The 21,659-nt window shown below is 47.4% G+C and overlaps 1 protein-coding gene across 1 annotated transcript in view; it reads right to left on the bottom strand.

Annotated features, from left to right (window-relative positions):
• Fgd1 (FYVE, RhoGEF and PH domain containing 1) overlaps positions 1-17,741 on the bottom strand; it is a 61,395-nt gene extending 43,654 nt beyond the window's left edge. Inside the window, exon 1 of the mRNA XM_048336096.1 lies at positions 16,744-17,741. Within this exon, the coding sequence (XP_048192053.1) occupies positions 16,744-17,050 (307 nt within the window). The 5' untranslated portion in view covers positions 17,051-17,741. The remainder of the gene's footprint in view (positions 1-16,743) is intronic.
• Between the last annotated feature and the right edge of the window lie 3,918 nt (positions 17,742-21,659).

A 21,659-nucleotide genomic window follows, 5' to 3' on the forward strand; every position in this document is an offset into this window, starting at 1 on the left:
AAGATCCTTAACACTAGGGAGAAAGAGAAAGAAAGGAAAGGAAGTGGTGAGGGGGAACGGAAGAGAGAAGGGAGAAAGTGAGAGAAGGGGGAGGGGAGAGAGTGGGAAGAAAAAGGGGAGAGCAAGGGAAGGGGAGAAAGGGGGAAGAGAGATAAAGGAAAAAAGGGGATGAGGGGGAGGGGGAAAAGGAGAGGGAGAGAAGGGGGAGGGGAGATAAGGGAAAAAGAAAAAGAGGAGGTAGTGAGGGGAGAGGAGAAAGGAGAAAGGATTAAGGTACCACAGCATCAGTATTAGGAACTGACTGAGGAGTCAAGCAGACCTTAGTTTAAATCCCAATACCACTATTTATTACCAAAGCAGCCCTGAGTCCCCATCTAGCTGCGCCTCTTTCTTATTCTGTAAATAAGATAATAGTAGTTTCCTGGTTTGGGGGAACGGATGAGACAATGAAAATAAATAGCGTAGTGGCCCTGGACACACTGAAAATCAGAAATGGAAAATCACATATCCACAGACACACAACTTCACACAGACAAGCAAGCGACATGGATAGAGCTACTGATCCACTGAAAAGGATTCTGAATCCAGCCCCACTTACCTCCACAGCTCTGCTGATCAGGCTGGGTTCCTGTCAGAGCAGCCAGGCAGTGAAGTGACCAGGTTGGCCTAGCTCCCCTATATAAATACACTTCAAAATATATACCACACAAAAGGAGAAAATGTGTGTCAAGAAGTGTAGCTGAGTTTTGAATTTTCCCATGACAACTTATTGTTGTTGACATAGCCTAAGCATTCCAAAAAGCATTTCTGGTGGCTGCATGCCCCTGCTTGGTAGGTGCCCCGAGCACATGCTTTTAGGTTTACTGGCAGAGCAGGTCCAGCTTCTAGCTGAGTTGGAGAAGGATTCCTCCTTTGGCCTTATTCTCACTGGAATCAGAACTTACTTCTCCCTCACCTCTTTCTGGGAACTTCAGCACACACACCCCCTCCCGAACCAGCAGCATCCTTGCTCCCTTCTCCTAGCTGTAGCTTTGGCTTAATCTCAAGATAGCATAGCGGTTAGAGCTTCAGACTGGACCTTGGCCCATTAACTCTCTGGGAACCTAGGACAATAGCTTCAGAACTTCCCATTTTTAAAAGCAAGAGGAACTTGTGTGTACTGCTCCAAAGAGGACCTGCTGAGATGCTAGGGTTGGCAGAAGATGGCCCAAGGGTTCAGGCCTTTCCATAGCTGAGACAAGCTTCTCCAAACAGCTCCCCCATCCCCCATCTTTGTCTTTCCTGGCTGAGAGGTAGGCCCCAGGGACAGCTGAAATTCCTTGGGTTGAGGTGGGGTGGGAAAAGGGAACAGAGGGAGTGGAAAAGAAAGAATAGCAAAAAGAAAAGTACCTTGGGGAAGGCTGCTCCATAGGGGGAGGAGAGGCCTTTCAGTTTGAGTTAAAAAGAGCAAGGGTGGGGCTGGGGATATGGCCTAGTGGCAAGAGTGCTTGCCTCGTATACAGGAGGTCCTAGGTTCAATTCCAGCACCACATATACAGAAAATGGCCAGAAGTGGCGCTGGGGCTCAAGTGGCAGAGTGCTAGCCTTGAGCAAAAACAAGCCAGGGACAGTGCTCAGGCCCTGAGTCCAAACCCAGGACTGGCCAAAAAAACAAAACAAAACAAAACAAAAAAGAGCAAGGGTGCCAGTAACTCATGCTTTTAATCCTAGCTACTCAGAAGGCTGAGATCTGAGGATGACAGATCAAAGCTAGCCCAGGCAGGAAAGTCCCTGTGAGACTCTTATCTCCAATTAACAACTCAAAAAAACAGAAGTGGAGCTTCTGGTAGAGTGTCAGCCTTGAGCACAAAGAGGTTCAAGGAAGTACCCAAACCCTGAGTTCAAGCCCCACAACTGACAAAAAAAGAAAAAAGAGGGCTGGGAATATGGCTCAGTGGTAGAGTACTTGCCTTGTAGGCACGAAGCCCTGGGTTCAATTCCTCAGCACCATATAAACAGAAAAAGCCGAAGTGGCACTGTGGCTCAAGTGGTAGAGTGCTAGCTTTGAGCAAAAAGGAAGGCAGGGACAGTGCTAAGGCCCTGAGTTCAAGCCTCAGGACTGGCAAAAAATAAAAGAAAAAAGAGCAGGGGCTGGAGGCCTACCTGTGAGCTCAGCCCAGCTGCCCAGTGCCACTTTCCAGTACACTGCAACCAGAACTTGCTTGTGCTGGCGTAAGTTCTTTGCAAAAGTTCAAACACACAGCTCTGTCAAGTGTGAAACCTGATATTTACAGGAACACTGTGTGCACTGCAGAGATGCCTCCCCTGAAGCCCACTAGAGTCTGATGAATGTTACGAAAATTGCAGAAATAGGGCGTTTCCCATTCAGTGAAAACACTTTGGAAAGTGGGAGCCACTCTGACAAGTAAGGGTACACCCATCTGCAAAGCTAAGCTTTCACAAAATGGAAGACCTGACTTTTCTGGAAAGCACTATCTGGCTGGGCACTGGTGGCTCATGCCTTTAATCCGTTACTCTGGAGGCTGAGATCTGAGGATAGTGGTTTGAAGTTACCTCAGGCAGACACATGAAAAAAGCCAGAAGTGAAGCTGTGACTCAAATGGTAAAGCTCCAGCTTTGGGGTGGGCATAACAGGAAATCCAATGGAGACAGCACAGCCCCAATACCAGCACCAAGAAAAGCCCCAGTTGTAAAGTGAGGAAAGTTCCATAGAAGCCCTTCCCCCAAGTGAGTATGTAAATGAAGGTCTTGAACAAAATGGAAGGTGGTGCTGGTAAAATGGAGAAATCATTGTTTTGTAAAGTGAGACTCCACACCCCTTGTGAAAATTGAGGAGCATATTACAATGGTGAGTGAACTGAAATACCTTTGCACAACTACCTAAAGATAATTCTAAAAATTAGAATAAAAATACATAATCCTCATTGATAAAGCCCTAAATGTGAAAAAATAAATAAATAAATAGAATTGCTGGAAGCTGAGAGCTCACACCTGTAGTCCTAGCTACTCAGGAGACTGAGAACTGAAGTTCATGATTAGAAGCCAGCCTGGGTTGGAAAATCTATGAGACTCTCATCTCCAATTAACCACCCAAAAAGCTGTAAGTGGAGCTGTGGATCTGGATCAAGTGGTAGAGTGGTAGGTAGCCTTGAGCAAAAAAGCTCAAGGGCAGTGCCCAAACCCTGAGTTCAAACCCCAGGATTGGCACAAAGAAATTAGAATTCTATCACATAATTAATAGACTTCAGAATTCAACACATTTCTGAATAAATAAAACACATAAAATGTGTTATAACTGGCTGCACTGATATTAACAACTTGTCTAGATTTATACTGTTTTTAGAAAAACACAAGATAAACCACATACACAAAAGGAATGCTGAGGACTGGGAGAAACTGCAGAGCACATGCCTCACCAATGGAGAAAGAGTAGCTCCTCCCCTCAAACAGTTATTACTTTGCAGGAATAGGGCCCTGTACTGTAAGATCTTCTAGTATTTCAAGAGAATCCAGAAATATGGCTTTTTATACACAATCTCTCTCTTTCTCTCCCACCCCCTCCCCCTTCGGTGCTAGTACAAGGGCAGCCAGGGCATTGTCGTGTAGCTTTTTAAGCTCAAGTCTGGTACTCTACCACTTGGGACATGCTTCATTTCTGGATTTTTACTGGTTAATTCGAGATGTGTCTCATGGGCTTTCCTGTCTGGGCTGGCTTTGAACCTCAATCCTCAGATCTCAGTACCCTGAATAGCTAGGATTATAGGTATGAGCCACCAGTGCCCAGCCTTAATTTTTCTTAAAACAATTTTGGCAGTATTGGAATTTGAGCTAAAGGCAGACAAGACTCTACCACTTGCGCCACTCGGCAAGTCTTTTGTGTTGGTATTTAAAGATATGATCTCCCTTTATGGGTTGGCTGACCTGAGCTGAAATCCTATTTCTGTTTCCCTGCATAGTTGGTATGACAGGTGCACACCATCACACTCAGCCAGACTTAAGATGGAGTCTCTCAAACTTTTCTGAGATCCCCTAATCTAAGCGCTAGGATTGCAGGCTTGAGTTCATTGCAACCACTCAAATACAACTTGCAGCCATCACATCCCAATATCCGAGATACAGTCCATCAATGTTCTTCTATCTCTGCTGTTTATATTTTTCCTTATGTGCCATGTTCTGGTCCTTGGGTACCAGTCATGGAAGCCCCTTGCCCCACCCCTTGGGCCTGAGCAGGGCTTATTAGTGTCTTGAAATGGAATTTTTTTTTTCTCTGTCCTGCTCAGAGATCAGCTTCTGTTTCTGTGTAGGATACCTACATGGGATCAAAGAACATTCAGAATTCTTAGGAGCTTGGCAGTGGTAGCTCATACCTGTAGTCCTAGCTATTCAGGAGGTTGAGATCTGAAGATCAAAGTTTGAAGGTAGCCTGGGAGAAAAATCCATGAGATTATCTCCAAGTAACCAGCAGAAAGCCAGAAATGGAGGTGTGGCTCAAATGGTAGAGCACTAGTCTTGAGCAAAAAAGCCAAGCAAGTGAGTGAGGTCATGAGTTCAAGTACCAGCACAGACACACACACACACACAGACACACACACACACACAGACACACACACACACACAGAATTCTTTGGGGGGCTGGGATGGTGGTGGCTGAGTAGTACAGTGCTTGCCTAGGATGCATGAAGCCCTGGGTTTTAGTCCTCAGTAACACATAAACAGAAAAAGCCAGAAGTGGTGCTGTGGATCAAGTGGTAGAGTGCTAGCTTTGAGCGAAAGAAGCTCAAGGATAGTGCCCAGGCTGAGTTCAATCCCAAGACTGGAAAAAAAAAAGAATTCTTTGGAACTGAAGCTGTAATTTTTTTTTAATAAAGAACATAATGTGGTAAAATTCAACTGTTACTTGAATATCTACTTAAGCCAGGCATTATGTTGATACTTTTGTATGTAGCATCTTCCTAACAACTCTGTTCCATTTTACAGATAAAGAAACCAAGGTACAAAGCAGCAAAAATAACTACCTTGAGGATACACAAGCAGTAATTGCATTAGGGCTAGATCCCAAGTGTGTCTGTGTCTAGTATCACAAAAACTTTTTCAGAAACTACTGAAAAGAAGTCACATGTGGAGGAGAAATGGAAAAGACTTTCTAAAGAAGATGGCTTTTGCCAGGTGTTCGTGGCTCACATCTCTAACCCTAGCTACTCAGGAGGCTGAGATCTGAGGATCATGGTTTAAAGACAGCATAGGCAGGAAAGTCTGTGAGATTTTCATCTCCGATTAACCACCAGGAAACTGGAAGTGGAGCTGTGGCTCAAAGTGGTAGAGCCCTAGCCTTGTGTGAAAAAGCTCAGGTACCCGGCCCAGGCCTTGATTTCAAGCTCCACAACCGACAAAAAAAAATTGAAAGAAGATAGCTAGAATGTAAATTTTTCATATATATACACATACATACACTGAGGATGGTCCTTGGAAGAAAAGTAGCAAATGTGAGGATATTTGGAAGGAGGCATGGGTGAAGCATGTGTTTCAGGGACAGAGTGCTGCGTTTATCAAGTTTTAGGGCAGGAAGAAGGGGCAGGAACGCAGAGACAATCTGAGAATAATTGTTCAAGCCAGCCTGGACATACAAATCCTAGAGACTTATCTCCAATAACCAGGCAAAGGCCTAAACTGGAGGTGTGGTGCAAGTGGTAGGCTGCCGGCTATGAGTGAAGAGCCGAGCAAGAGAACGATGGGGTGACACTGATAAAAATGCATTATACTCTAAACTGGTATGTTGAATTGAAACCCTTTGTAAAACTACTTAAATAATAATTAAAATGTGAAGAGTGAGGCCCAGAGTTCAAGCCCCAGTACTAATACACACACAGAAATAGACATAGAGACAGACATGAATATAGAAGAGACATACAGAGACAGACTGACCAACACATAAGATCTACAGAAAACCATAAGTATCTATAGAAATAACAGCTAATCTGTAACACACAATACATAGACCCCCAAGACACATGAGATTACACATAAATATTCAAATTTACACCTAGATACACAGAAATAAAAATATTAAGATACACAAAACAGACCCATGAGGACAACCCCCCCACACACACACACATACACACACATAACAGCACACAGCTACCCCAGATCAGAAGCTGTTGGTCCTTCTTCCAGCTCCAGTCGCTTGATTGTTGTGAAGGCTGGCCACTTCCTCCTAGATTCTCTGGACCACAGGCCAGAGAAGGACATGGGGGGGGGGGTGTAGCTCCACCCCTGGGAGGAGCTGGGGACTTCAGAGGACAGGAAGGGAAGGGAGTGGAGCTGCAACAGGGAGCACTGGGGGCAGTAATTACCCAGTGCTGGGGCTGCCACGCTGGCTGGGATTCCCCTCCTGGGAGGACAAAGCTACTAGGGGGATGGTCTCTGCTTCTACCTCAGGGACCTCCAAGCCCACTCATGTCCCGTGTCATCCATGAGAGGCCTGGGCAAGGAGACAGGAAAACTAGAGGCCCAGCAACATCCGTTGAGGAAGACAGAAGGAAAGAACAAGTCAGAAAGGAGACAGATTAAAAAAAAAAGTCTGAGTAGGCCCTGAGAATAACTGGAGGAGGCAGGCACAGAGAGGCAGTGGGACAGGAACAAAAGGTCAGGCCTGGGCCAAGAACTGGACATGACTACAATATGTGCTGCCTGAGGCTGTGAACTTGGCTGACAGCAGTTCAATCCTTACTGCCCTAGGCGGAGGAGTGAACAAGCCCACTTTACAGGTGAGGAACTGAGGTGACTGGCTCAAAGTCACCTGAAACTTCACAAAGTGGCAGAACTGGGGGGAGGGGCTCTCCCCACTGCCAAAGACAAAGGTCCAGAGACCTTCTCTGAAGGTATTCTGCTTCCCAAAGAGGAGAGGTCAGTGAAACAGAGAGACTTGCCCTAAATGATGCACAGTGAGACCATGCCTTTCCTGCCCCCCCCTCATCTGCCACGGGGTGGGCAGCTGGAATGCATTAGGTAGGGAGGCCTGGACCAGAGGAGCTGGGATGAGGCTGGAAGGAAAGCAGGGAAGGTGAAGGCAAAGGCCCAGTGTGGGCAGCTGTGGCAACAGCAGTGTGGCTCAACAAGGCAAGGGCCTAGCAGGCCCAGCGGAAGAGCTGCCAGCTGTAGCTCCCATGGGCCAACCCTGCCAGTCCTGCCTTCCCCGCTCTCCAAAGGCCCCTTCCTTTGGTGACTTAACCCCTTCCCTGCCTAGGCCAAGGGGAAGCTAAGACAGACAAAGTCACTGGAGCTCTCAACCACACCTGTGCTCCTCGATTTCTCACTCTGCCCCTCACTCCATTAGACACCTCCTCAGACTCCGTACATCCTAAAGAAAGCACACCCCTATCCCAATCTCTGGTCTTCCCCCATCCCAGAAACAGTACCTCTAATCAACCAATTTCCTAAGTCACAGTTGGGTGTTCTCCACCACTCCTCCATCACCTCTTTATTCACAGAGTTCCCAAATCCTGAGGACTCTGCAAGCTACACACTTACAGGCCCCCAACCTCCTTACTCGTTTCCTCCCATCCTCAGGGCCTTCTTCCAGTCCCTTTCAATTCCTTCAGCCTTGCCATGGGCAACCCTTGCCTTTGGGATGAACTCCAAACTCCTGAGCAGAGGGACAAAGCTGGCCTAAGTGAAGAAATACTTCCCTGCCCCCACCCCCAGGCCACAATGGCCTCTTGTCTGTTCCTCGAAAGTGCTTTCTTCCGCCCTGGGGCTTTGGCACATGTCATTCCCAGGGACTGAACAGCTTTTCTACTTTCCCCTTACCTCTGGACTCTTATGTTATCCTTCAGGTTTCAACACAGGGACCTTCCTGCCTCCTTCCCTTATGTTCTGGTAGCCTCTAAAGTTCTGAGAATTCATCCCTGAGGTCAGGTATACCCGACAGCTAGCACTGATTCATTCCAACACATAGTGGGCACTCAATGGACATGTTAAAGAAATGTCCTCCTTTCTCTCTCCTTTTTTTTTTTTTTGGCCAGTCCTGGGCCTTGAACTCAGGGCCTGAGCACTGTCCCTGGCTTCTTTTTGCTCAAGGCTAGCACTCTGCCCTTGAGCCACAGCGCCACTTCTGGCAGTTTTCTGTATATGTGGTGCTGGGGAATCGAACCCAGGGCCTCATGTATACAAGGCAAGCACTCTTGACACTAGGCCATATCCCCAGCCCCTCTCCTATTTTTTTTTTTCCTGTGCTGATCCTGGGGCTTGATCCTCAAGCCTGGGTACTGTCCCTGAGCTTTTGTGCTCAAGGCTAGCACTCTAACACTTTGAGCCACAAGTCTACTTCTGGATTTTTGGTAGTTAATCAGAAATAAGAGTCCCAGCCTGCTATCCTAATTACTCAGGAGGTTGAGATCTGAGGATCAATATCATGAGATGAGTCTGTGAGACTTACCTCCATTTAACCTCCAGAAAACCACAAGTGGGGCTGTGGCTCAAAGTGGTAGAGCACTAGCTAGCCTTGAATGAAAAAGCTCAGAGACAGCACCCAGGCCCTGAGTTCAAGCCCCACGACTGACCAAAAGAAAAAAAGGAAAGAAAATAAACAGTCTTTGCCAGGGATGGCTTTGAATCTCAATCCTCAGATCTCAGCCTCCTGAGTAGCGAGGATTACAGGTATGAGCCACTGGGCCCTATTTGTTCATCAAGTGTTTATGGCTGCCAAATTACATGCCTGACAAATGTATGAACAATGTGAAAATGAGGAAACCTTTATTTCCCTAAGCAGAAATGAAGGTCAGGAGACACAAAGAATCAATCAATAACAGAGCCAGGGAGGTTGAGACTCCTCTCTGTCTGCTGCCCTGTATCCTTGTCTCCATGTGTTCTAAAGGTGTGATGCCTTCCAGGTTGAGGGTGAATCGGTTGCTCCAAACTTATCTGCTCTCTTCAGATGAGGGAACTTCAATAAGAGAGGCTAGCCAATAGCAGACTGTGCGTTCTGCCCTCATTCCAGACAGGTCTTAGCTCCACCCAGCCAGCATCTGGCCAGCTCCACATCTGCCTAAGGCATCTAACTCACTGGTCCCCAGAAAGCTATAGCCATAGATTGTGTCTGTCCAAGGGTCCTATTAGCTGCCATTCACCTTTTGTGGGCCCTCCCCCAGAGACAGGATACCAGAGAGGGCTGAAGAGTGTGAGGAGGGATAAGTGCCAACTATGCACACTGGGAAATTTCTATTGTTTGTTTTTTATGTCAGTACTAGGGTTTGAACTGAGGGCCTCATGCTTTCTATTTGACTTTTTCTTTTTTGTTCAAAGCTAGTGCTTTACCACTTGAGCCACAGTTCTACTTCTGACTACTTGATAGTTAAAAAGTCCCACTGACTTTTCTGCACAGGCTGTCTTTCAACCTTGATCCTCAGATCTAAGCCTCCTGAGTAGCTAGGTTTATAGGTATAAACCACCAGCACCCAGCCAATTCTTCTTTTTTGTGCTAGCATTGGTACTTAAACTCAGAGCCTTGCACTACCAGCTTTTTTTTGTGCACTAGTACTGGGGCTTGAACTCAAGGCATGAGTATTGTCTCTGAGCTTTTGTGTTCAAGGCTGTAACTCTACCACTTGAGTCACATGTCCACTTCTGGCTTTTGGGTAGTTAATTGGAGATAAGAATCTTATGGACTTTCCTTAGAAATAAGAGTTCCACGAAGCTGAGCACCAGTAGCTCACTCCTGTAATCCTAGCTACTCAGGAGGCTAAGATCTGAGGATCATGGTTCAAAGCCAGCCCAGTCAGGAAAGTCTATGAGACTCTTATTTCCAATTAATTACCAGAAAACCAGAAGTGGCACTAGGGCTCAAAGTGGTAAAATGTTAGCCTTGAGAAAAACAGCTCAGGGACAGTGCCCAGTGCCTGAGTTCAAGCCCCCTAAGTGACAAAAACAAAAGTCTTCTTGGCTTTCCTGCTCCTGCTGGCTTAAAACCCTCATACTTAAGATCCTAGTAGCTAGGATTGCAGGTGTGAGCCATTGGACTCAGCATGTGATTTTTTTGTGTGCTGGTACTGGGACTTGAATTCAGGGCCTTGTGCTCTTGGTTAGCTTTTTAACTCAAGGCTGGAGCTCTATCACTTCCATTTCCCACTTCAGGCTTTTTTACTGTTTAACTGGAGATAAGTCTTTCATATTTGTCTGTCTTTGATGGCTTTGAACCATGATCCTTAGATTTCAGTCTCCAGAGTATCCAGGATTATGAGCCCCATCCCTCTCAGTGGAAACATAAACTCCTTTGGTCCTGTCTGGGGAAGTCTGTAACACAGCCATCCAGAATCTTTACAAACTGTAATATGTGTTTAGAAGGTCCCACCCGACAAAGAACTAAATCTTTTTCCCCCTCTCAAACACATTCTGGTAATCTCAACTACTGCTATACAAATACCCATTCCTGTCCTAGGGGCCTCCTTCTCCTTTCTACAACCAAACTTCATCTGCATCCTCTTAGGATGCCCTAGAATAGGACCCCCCCACACACATTTACTTTACCAATATTTAATTGTCTTTCAGTGTTTCCTCAGTTCTTTGAAAAAATCAGAGAACCCCCAACTCTAGTACATAAAAGGGGTCTCAGCTCCACACAAATAATGCTTTAAAAGTTGTTGCCTCAAAGAGACTGTGAGTGTGTGTGTACACACATGCACACACACACACACACACACACACACACACACACCAATTCTAGGGGCTTGAACTGTGGGCCTTACCCTCTTGCATGGCTCTTTTTTCTCAAGGCTTGTGCTCTACCACTTGAATTATGACTCTACTTCTGGCTTTTTGGTGACTAGAGGTCAGAGTCTCATGGACTTTTCTGACTGGGCTGGCTTCAAACCTATATCTTCAGATCTCAGCCTCTTGAGTAACTGGGATTACAGGTGGGAACCACTGGTGCCTGGCTTCCCAACAGTCATTTCTAAGGCAAAGTTTGAGTAAGTAGTGAATGTATGTTCTGAATGATTCTACTGAGCTTACTATCTTCAATGATGCCAATGGCCACTAGGCACTAGTGGCCTATATTCCTAGCTACTCAGGAGGCTGAGATCTGAGGATCACGGTTTGAAGCCAGCCTAGGCAGCAAAGTCAGTGAGATTCTTATCTCCAATAAACTACTAAAAAAACCCAGATGTAGAATTTGGGGCTCTAGTGGTAAAGTGCTGGTCTTGAGCAAAAGAAGATCAGGGATAGTGCCCACACCCTGAGTTCAAGCCCCAGGACTGGCATACACACACAAAAACTGATGCCAATGGACCTTAGACCATGAACGCTCTCCCTATGAGCCACCATGAGGACCATCATATATGTTGATGGTAAAAGTCACAAACATTTCAACCTACAACCACGTTTGCTGGTCATCGCCTCAATGTCCCCCTCCAGGTTCTTCAAACTCAGCATACCTCAAATATAACTTGCTATCTTTATTTCTGTTCCTTCTCTTGAGGATAGATGCCTCACTATCATCCATTAGATTACTGTGGTGGGTTTTAGAAAGCAACTCATAGACATTCTGTATTTTCTCTCCACTCCAGCTTCTTCTTTTTTTTTTTTTTTTTTTTTGGTCTGAGACAGGAACTCGAACTTGGTATTCATTAGGCTAGTGCTCTACCAACTGAACCGCAGTGCCATTTTCTTCCCCAGCTTCTATATATACCACATTACCAAGGCCTGTCTATATCGTACACAAATGTTTCTTTTCCTGTGAGCGCCAGTAATGGGCTTGAACTCAGAGCCTTGTGCTCTTGCTTAGCTTTTTCTCTCAAGGCTGGCAATCTACCACTGAACCACAGCTGCACTTCTGGCTTTTTGATGATTACTTACAGATAAGAGTCCCAGGGACTCAGCTAGCCCTGCCTGGGCTAGCTTCAAAGGGTAAGCATCAGATCTCAGATCCTGAGTAGCTCTAGGTATTCCAGGTTTGAGCCACCAGCTTCCAGGTCCTAAATGGTTTTTAAATCCTTCTTTCCCCACCTTCCTGAACTGGACCTGGACTTATTTCACTAAATAACTAAAAAGTGCCTCCCTGGGTCATTCCTGTGTCAACTGGAAAATGAGTTAAGGCATGCATCAGAGTCACCTGGAATCTTTTGAAACTAGATTCCTAGTTTCTAACTCCAAGATGTTAGAGAAGATGTAGAGAAATAATTTTTTAAAGGTCAACATGGGATTCTGATGCTCACTCGGTTTAGGAAACCCAAGACCAGGTGGTATCTGAGGACTTTGCCAGTTCCAAATTTAACTCTTTTCCTCCTGCACTGGCTCAGTTTCCCAAAATACCCATGAAACTGTTCTAGCATCAGGTGCAATGTGTTGTGTTTGTGTGTGGGAGTGTGTGTGTGTGTGTGTGTGTACATGCATGCACGAATGCCTGTACCAATACTATGGCTTGAGCTCAGGGCCTTACACTCTTGCTTTTTTCACTCAAGGCTGGTGCTCTATGACTTGAGCCACACTTTCAGCTTTTTTGTGTGCTGGTCCTGGAGCTTGAACTTAGGGCTTGGCCGCTGTCCTTGAGCTGTTCTTGCTCAAGACTAGCACTCTACCACTTGAACCACACCCCCATTCCAGCTTTTTGGTAGTTAACTGGAAATAAGAGTTTCATGAACTTTCCTGCCTGGACTGGCTTTGAACCATACCCTCAGATCTCAGCTTCCTAAGTAGCATGGATTACAAGTATGAGCCACCAGCACCTGGCCATTTCCAGCTTTTTGATGATTACTTGGGAAAAAAGAGTCTCACAGACTTTGCTGCCTAGGCTGGACCCAAAGAAGCATTAGGCCGTTATCAACCTGGAAAATAGGCATAATACCAATGGTCCCTCCCGCTAACAGGAATGGGATAGGATAACTAAAACAGAAAGGAATTGGAGGCAATTGAAGATTCTCCACAGGGATAAGATATAATTATTATTGTAGAAAGCCCCCCCTCTCCTGACAAAGGGCGAACAAATGCAACAGTGGTACTCACTAGACACTGTGTAGAAAATGAACTGCAGCTTGTGGGTAGGACTGGAGGAAAAAACTGGGAGAAAGTGAGGAGAGGGGTGACACTGTCCAGAAAAGAAATGTACTCCTGACTTATATAACTGTAACCCATAAGTACCTCTTTTATAATAACAGTAAAATAACTTAAAATTTGTTTTAAAAGTCCCCTCTCCTAGCCAGGATGGGCCAGTAGGCTCCCAGGGTAGCAGCTCAATTTAAAGGCTTCAGTAATCTGTGAGAGGAAGCCAGCAGGCACAGGAAAATCTTACCATGTGGATAAAAATGCTTCAACCCTTTAATTGAAGTTCAGGAATACCTCTCCCCACTTTACACACACACACACACACACACACACACACCATCCAACCACCAGCCCTGCCCTCTTTGGGCCAATTATAGGAAAGTCCCATGGAGAGAGAAGTAAGTCACTGTGCCCACCCCTGGGTTGGCTGGGCAATGGGGGAGGCAGGCCTCTCACAACCCATGCTGCTGTGAATCACATGGCCCAGTGACCGCCTTGCCAGGGCTTGAGTAATTCCTCCACCTCCTCCTCCTCACAAGGTTTTCTCTCTTATTATTTTATTTTAGTTCTTGAATTTTTGGTTGCTGAAGATTTATACCATGTTGCAAGCTGCAGGCTTTAAAAAAAAAATATATATATATATATAGAGAGAGAGAGAGAGAGAGAGAGAGACTCCTCATAGAATTTTCTAGGTGAGGAAATTGAGTTTCACTCCAGTGAGTGAACCAGGGGTCACACAGTGAGTCAGTTTGGAATGGTTCAATGGGAGACTAGGTCTTTCCCTGACAATCTTTGTTTGGAATTAAAGACAAAAATATCTCGTCCACTCAATTACAGAGGCAAGGATTTTACTGGGGAAAGGATCCTGAGAGTTCACATTGTCTTGCTTTGTGGGGGAGAAAAAAGGGAAGTGGTGTGGGGAAGGTATTGTGATTTGTAATTTGGAAGGATCGGTGGAGTAGGAATTCTTGTTTTTTTTTTTTTTTTTTTTTGGCCAGTCCTGGGCCTTGGACTCAGGGCCTGAGCACTGTCCCTGGCTTCTTCCCGCTCAAGGCTAGCACTCCGCCACTTGAGCCACAGCGTCGCTTCTGGCCGTTTTCTGTATATGTGGTGCTGGGGAATCGAACCTAGGGCCTCGTGTATCCGAGGCAGGCACTCTTGCCACTAGGCTATATCCCCAGCCCCGGGAGTAGGAATTCATACTCAGAATCACCACCAAGGCTGGGCTGGTGGCTCATTCCTGTAATCCTAGCTACTAAAGAGGTTGAGATCTGAGGATGCTGGCTTAGGGGCTGGGAATATGGCCTAGTGGTAAAGTGCTTGCGTCACATACATGAAGTACTGGGTTTGATTCCTCAGCACCACATATTTATAGAAAAAGCCAGAAGTGGAGCTATGGCTCAAGTGGTAGGGTGCTAACCTTAAGCAAAAAAAGAAACCAGGGACAGTGCTCAGGCCCCAAGTTCAAGCCCCAGGACTGGCAAAAAAAACAACAACCTGAGGATGCTGGTTCAAAGCCTGTCTAGGTACACAAATCTTTGAGGCTCTTAGCTCTAACCAGCAAAAAGCTGCCGGAAGTGGAGGTGTGGCTCAAGTGGTACAGCACCATCTTTACATAGGAAAAAAACTCAGCAAGAGCACAGGCCCTAAATTCAAGTCCCAGTAACAGCAAAATAAAAAAAAAAAAAGATTACCACCAAGTATGGATTAGAGACACTGGAGACCAGACGCCTAGACATTCCCAGCTATTGTTTCCTAGACCAAGAGTACAAGTAAGGCAGGAACTCTGTGCCCTTCTCTTCAATAGTTACTGAGCATTTATTCTGCTCCCTTAGTATCTGTTCTGGTATTTACTCAACAAGATCTTACTGAGTACCTACTGGATACTAAGCTCAGTGCTAGTTGCTTGGGATATGATTATGAACAAAATAGGCTCCATCCCCTTGCCCTCAAGGAGTTCACACTCAAGTAGACAAAGGCAGCCAATAAACAAGGAGATAAATCCAACAGAGTAACTTCAGATTGTATTAAAATGCAAGGATCGAAGCACACTGGCAGCTGTGAGGGAGAATCACAAGAGGCCCTATTTAAAAATGGTGGGGAAGGTCTTTAGGAGGTGATATTTGAGCTGAGACCCGAAAGATGAGGAGCAAGCCAGGTGGGAGGGCTGGGGGGAAAGCTACCAGGCAGAAGGCAAAGCAAATGCAAAGACCCATGTAGTGGGAGTGTTGTGGGTGTTTGGGGATCTGGAAGACTGTGCTACAGTAAAGTGAGTATGAGTACCCCCACCCCCACCCCCAGCATCTGTCAAGGGGAGTTTGAAAAGGCAGCAGAAGCAAGAAGCCAGGCATAGCATGAAAAGGGCCTGTCATCAGCTGGCTATCACAAGCCTATAAGGAGGGAGCATCTGAAATGTCCCAGAGGTTCTATCCATAACTAGCCCAAGAACACAAGTAAGGGGGCAGGCACCTCCTGCCCACACACTTTCTGCTTTACTCTTGCTACAGTCCCAATGACCTGTGGAGTTGGGGCTGTGAGCCACAGAAGCCTCTAGAGGCTCAGTCCCTGTAAAAGGTAGAGCAGATGCACACTGTCTTTTTTACTATGGCTCCTGGGTTCCGGCCTACATGGAAACATCCCCCAGATGGAGGAGTCCCACTAGGCTCCTCAGAAACTCAGGGCAGTGCAGTGCAAATGCCTCCCCAGATCTGTGCTCCTCCTTTGCAAACCCCAGTAACTACTCTGATTTATCCTCACAAACAACCTCCTGGCCCAGCAGCCTGCCTGCTCTGCTTAACTGCCTTCTGCTTCCTCTGACCTTTCTGCTGTCTTCCCTACCACCCAGCCCTCGCTAGCCTGATCTCCCCCATCTTTCTCTCTCCCATCAGCACCTTCTACTCCTTCCTTCCCCTGTCCTCCCGCCACACACACCTGGCAAAACCCCAGTCTTGGATCAATCCACCATCTCTCTCTCTCTCTCTCTCTCTCTCTCTCTCTCTCTCTCTCTCTCTCTCTCTCTCTTTTTTCCACTCATACTTCAGGGCTGTTGAGTAGTACAGGAGAAAATCACATAAGCAGAAGGCTTGGCACTACTTCCATTATCTCCAGCCTCCGTTTGGGGAAGCAGAAAGACCACAGGCTTTGGACTCAGATCTGCTTTTGAATCCTGGGGTCCATACTAGCTGTGTGACCTTGGGCAAGTTATTTGACTTCTCTGAGCCTATTTCCTGTCTTACAACATGTGGCTAATGATACCTCCATAGAGGGCTCCTGAGGTTGAAATGAGAGCCTATGCAACGCACCCAGTATAGTGCCATGCACAATGTAGGTGGTTGACTAATAGGAAATTTCTTTTCCTCTATTCCCCCAAATAAACCCCTGTTGTTTCCCAACGGCATCCTCACTGCGGTCTTGCAATCCGGCCCCCTTTTCTTGGAATGCTTATAGGGGAAGGGAGCCACGGGGGTTGGCGGGAGGCGGGGGTTGGGAGGGAGGACACAGGGAGACAGGAGAGGAGACAGAGGTTGAAAGGACTGGACTGGACGGAAGGCCCAGAAATGAGGGGAGGGAATGGGGATTGAGAGGGCCCAAGGGGCCAGGGTGAGCAGGCCAGCTCCGCCGCGGAGCTTAAAGCGAGCGCCCCAGAACAAGGACCCGTTCCCAGTACCAGGCCCATGGCCCGGCTCCCATGCTGTCTGGATCACTCACCAGGCCGAGGCTGTGAGCCCTCCAGGTGGTAGGAGAAGCGCAGGGCCCGGTGGTGCTGTGGACTGGGGCCGCAGGGCAAGACTCGGAGGCCTGGAGCAGCACCCAGGCAGACATCCGAGGGTCCGGCAAACTGGGGATCCAGGGGGGCGCCAAGAGCGGAGCCTGAGCCTCGGCGCACCGGCAGTCGGGGTTCCAAAGCTCCAGGGTCCGAGTTGGCACAGGCCAGTGGAGCGGCGCCGGGGGGATTCGGGGCCGGGTGTTCGGGATCCGAAGGCCCGGCGCCCCCCGGGGCTCGGTGGCCAAGCATGGTCCGGGCCTGGGCGCGGGGCCCGGGCTCCCCGCTTGGCTCCAGCTCCTGGGGCGGAGGCGCGGGCGGAGGAGGCCCGGCGCCCCGCGGAGCAGCGGCCTCAGGCTCGGGGGGCGGGGCTGCGGGCTCAGCCCCACAGCGGAGACTGGAGCCCCCGACCCGAGCCAGCAGCCGTGGCAGCGATGGCAGTAGCAGCAGCAGCCGCAGCCACTGCCGCTGCCTTGCCAGGCATCGCCGGCCCTAGCGCCAAGCTGGGAGTGGGTTCGGCGAGGCCGGGAAGGGATGCCGCTGGGGAGCGCTGTCTATGCGGCTGCGGCTGGGTAAGGGTCGGGGGCTGCAGTGGGCGCGGGCTCTCCGATGGACGGCGAGCCACTTCCGTGACTCCAGGGCGAGCAGCCAGTGGGATCAGAGTGTATGGCTCTTCTTTCTCCCCGAATGGGAATCGATCTGGGTTCTCCTGGCTGGTCGGAAAGGGTTCTTCCTCCCGCCGCAGCGGAGACTGGGGGCGGAGGCGAGAGGAGGGGAGGGGAAGGGAGGGAAGAGAGGACCGCGATGGCCTGGGGGCGCGCGTGTGCGCCGTGCGCTGGAGCTGCGGGGGTCGCCTTCAGCCAGTCTGGGAGGACGGAGCTCCAGCCATGGGGGCAGAGGAACAGCTTCGATCAGGCCCCACCGTCCTCAGCCTGGGTCTCTGCTGCGGCAGGCGGGAAGAAGTCCTGGGAAGGGGGGTGGGGAGGCGGGAGCCGTCGCTGAGACAGCCGCAGCCACAGCGGCGCTGGGACCCAGTTACCGGGGCCCCACCCCCTCGCCCGGGATTTGCACTTGACCACGCCCCCTCTCTTGGGCCAATTCACTTCACACTGCAAACACCCTCCAGGCCCTCAGGCTCCTTATAAACCCTCGTCCCCCCACCCCCCGCGCCACCACCTCACCCATCAGCTTGCCTTTCCCATCTCTCCCTGGGCTCCCCCCCCACGCGTTTCTAGGCTCAACCTCCTAAATCTGTCCATCTGTCCCATTTCAGGTCTCCCATCACCCTGTTTTCCAGAAGCCTTTCCACATGTTCTAGAGTTTCCCTAGGGCTAAGGTCTTGCAGACCTGTCTTTGATACTCTTCCAGACCTCATGGCCCCTTACCAATACCTTCAGTTCCCCACCCAAACTTGGATCAGTCCAACTGTCCATCTTTTCTATGCCTGTGCCCAAGCAGCTAAACCCTGCTTGAGAAAACTATTCAACTTCACAAGTATGTGCCACAGTAAACCATTTTCCAGCTTCGAAGAGGCTATCAGTGCTGACCCATAACGCTTCGAAGGCAGTTTTTCCTCTCCTATTCTCCACAGTGGTCATATAAAACCTTCCCTCTCCTTGGTTGTCTAATTTTTCCATCTACCCCTCTAACACTCAGCAGATGATCCTTACATCCTATTCCACATAGTAAACAAGCCATCAAAGAGGAAGTGCCTGACTTCTTGCCACCATGTTTAGACATCTATCTCTTGCTCCTCAACAGAATCAGAATATATTGTCTAAAGACAAGCAATTACCAAAATGTCTTTTTATCCAACCACCTGTCTCTTTTCTTTTTATACAGACTTTTCAAGACTTTCCTACACTCAACTATCTTTATTTTCCCACCTCCCACTCTAACCCCTCAGCTGCTCACTGAAACTGCTCTCTTACCAACTCTGCCAGAGTTTTGGTTACTAAATCCAATAGAATCTCTCTCTCTCTCTCTCTCTCTCTCTCTCTCTCTCTCTGTGTGTGTGTGTGTGTGTGTGTGTGTGTGTGTGTGTGTGTGTGTGCAGGTCCTGGGGCTTGAACTCAGGTCCTGGGTGCTGTCCTGAGCCTTTATGATCAAGGGTAGTCTTCTTCCACTTGAGCCACAGCTCTACTTCCTTTGTTTTGTTTTGTTTTGTTGGTGATTAATTGGAGCTAAGCATCTCATGGGCTTTTCTGCTTGGGCTGATTTCAAATTTTGATCCTCAGATCTCAGCCTCCTGAGTAGCTAGGGTTATAGGCATGAGCCACTGGAGCTCATCATTCCAATCTTTTCAGAGGTTATACTACTTGACTTCTGGGTGGCATATGGCAGTAGCAGCAACTATCTTCTTCTTCCTTCTTTCTTTTTTATATTAATTAAATTTTATTGACAAGGTACTGTGCAAAGGAGGTATAGTTACCTTCTTCTTTCTAATTCCTTTTCTTCCTCCTCTTCCTCCTTGTCCTCCTCCTCCTTTTCCTAGGACTTGAACTCAGAGCCTGGGCATTGTCCTGAGATTTTGAGCTCAAGGCTACCACCCTACCATTTGAGCCACAGTTCCACTTCCAGCTTTTTTTATGTACTAAATTGTAGAATCTCATGGACTTTCCTGACCATGCTGGCTTTGAACCATGATCCTTAGATCTTAGCCTCCTGATTAGCTAGGATTACAGGAATGAGCCACCAGCACCTGGCTACTTTTTTCTTCTTAAATCACTTCCATGCCATTATATTCCCCTTGTTTCTCTCCTTTCTTGGTGATTCCCTTTTGCTTTTTGGGATCCTCTTTGTCCAACCTCTAATATTGGTTTGCTTTGGGTCTTTGACTTGAGCTGCTGCTGCTGCCTCTCCTCCTCCTCCTCCTCCTCCTCCTCCTCCTCCTCCTCCTCCTCCTCCTCCTCCTCCTCCTCCTCCTCCTGTGTCTTCTTTCTTCTTTTTCTTTTTCTTCTTCTTCTTTCTTCTTCTTCTTCTTCTTCTTCTTCTTCTTCTTCTTCTTCTTCTTCTTCTTCTTCATTTCTTCTTCTTCTTCTTCTCCTCCTCCTCCTCCTCCTCCTCCTCCTCCTCCTCCTCCTCCTCTTTCTCCTTCTCTTATTCCTCCTGTCTTTTCTTCTTATCCTCCTCCTTTTCTTTCTCCTCCTTCTTCTCTTCCTTCTCTGTCTTTTCTTCTCCTCCTCCTCTTCCTCCACCTCCTCCTCTACCTCCTCTCCTCCTTGTTTTCCTCGTCCTCCTCCTCTTCTACTTCCTTCTTTTCTTCCTCCTTCCTCTCTTTGCTCTTTTATTGTCTATCAAACTCCAATTATAGGCTTTTAATAGATGACCCGTATACCAATATCTTAAGTCTCCTGACTTAATGAGTCTCCTGACTCATTCATTCAGCTGGTTATTAGACCGCTTTAGCTGAATATCCCAGAGAAACCTAAAACTTCAGCTTTTCCCAACTCAGGGCATCCTCCTCTGCAACTGTTTTGTCCTTTGTATCTTACCTTAGTGAATAACCCTAAAGTAGAAACCTGAGCAATACCCTGGCTCTTGTAATTCCATCCTTCCATGAAATTACCAAGTCCTGTCTTTGTTTGTGTGCCAGTTCTGGGCTTGAACTATAAGCCAGGGTGCTGTCTTTTTTCTGGTTAAGGTAAAAACTCCACCACTTGAGCTTCACTTCTGGCTTTTGGTAGTTAATTGGCGATAACGGTCTCATGGACCTTCCTGCCCAGGATGGCTTCAAATTGTGATCCTCAGACCTTGACCTGTTGAGTAGCTAGGATTACAAGCGTGAGCCACCAGTGCCTGGCCCAAACCCTGTCTTTACCTCTGGAATGTGTTGCTAATCTTTTTTATTTAATCTCTTCAATTCTACAGTTATTACCCTAGTTTAGGCCAGCACCATTTACAATCTTCACTTTCCTGTCATTTTACTTTACTTCACTGTCTCTCTGCTTTTTGTTTTTGTTAATTATATCTTTTTTAGGATTTTTAAAAATCAGCATACATTACTTGTACAAGGGGAGTTTCATTGTGGTATTTCCATACGGGTATATACAGTATCCCATCAACTTTACCCTTTCTATCATTTTTCCTTATCCTTCCGTCCCTCTTCTTCTTCTTCTTTTTTTTTTTTTTTTGGCCAGTCCTGGGCCTTGGACTCAGGGCCTGAGCACTGTCCCTGGCTTCCTTTTGCTCAAGGCTAGCACTCTGCCACTTGAGCCACAGCGCCACTTCTGGCCGTTTTCTGTATATGTGGTGCTGGGGAATCGAACCCAGGGCCTCATGTATATGAGGCAAGCTCTCTTGCCACTAGGCCATATCCCCAGCCCCCATCCCTCTTCTTAAAACAATTTCAAGCCAGGCACCCGTGGTTCACAACTGTAATCCTAGCTACTCAGGAGGCTGAGATCTGAGGATCATAGTTCAAAGCCAGCCAGAGAAGAAAAATCCAGAAGACTCTTATCTCCAATTAACCACCAAAAAAGCCAGATATAGAGCTGTGACTCATGGTGTAAAGTGCCAGCATTGAAAGGGACAACACCCATGCCTCAAGTTTAAGCCCTAGTACCACACATATTTTTTTTTAAAGAGATATACAGGAGCCATATTCATCAGGGTTTTCTAGCACGAGGTAAGGGAAGTGGACTTAATTTTATGAACAATAAAAATATATTAAAGAAGTTTTGGTTGTGTGTCAAACTGGGGAAGAAACTGAAGTCAATTTGAGAAAAGAATAGAAAATATTAGGGTATATAATAGGCACATGTGGGAAGGATAGATATATTTCATGTAACTTCAGTTTGTATCATATGTGAAATGGATCATGAGGAAATAGTCTTTTGTAGATACTTAATATCCAAAAAGA

The sequence above is a fragment of the Perognathus longimembris genome, chromosome 28, assembly GCF_023159225.1.
Source record: "Perognathus longimembris pacificus isolate PPM17 chromosome 28, ASM2315922v1, whole genome shotgun sequence".
Lineage (NCBI taxonomy): Eukaryota > Metazoa > Chordata > Mammalia > Rodentia > Heteromyidae > Perognathus > Perognathus longimembris.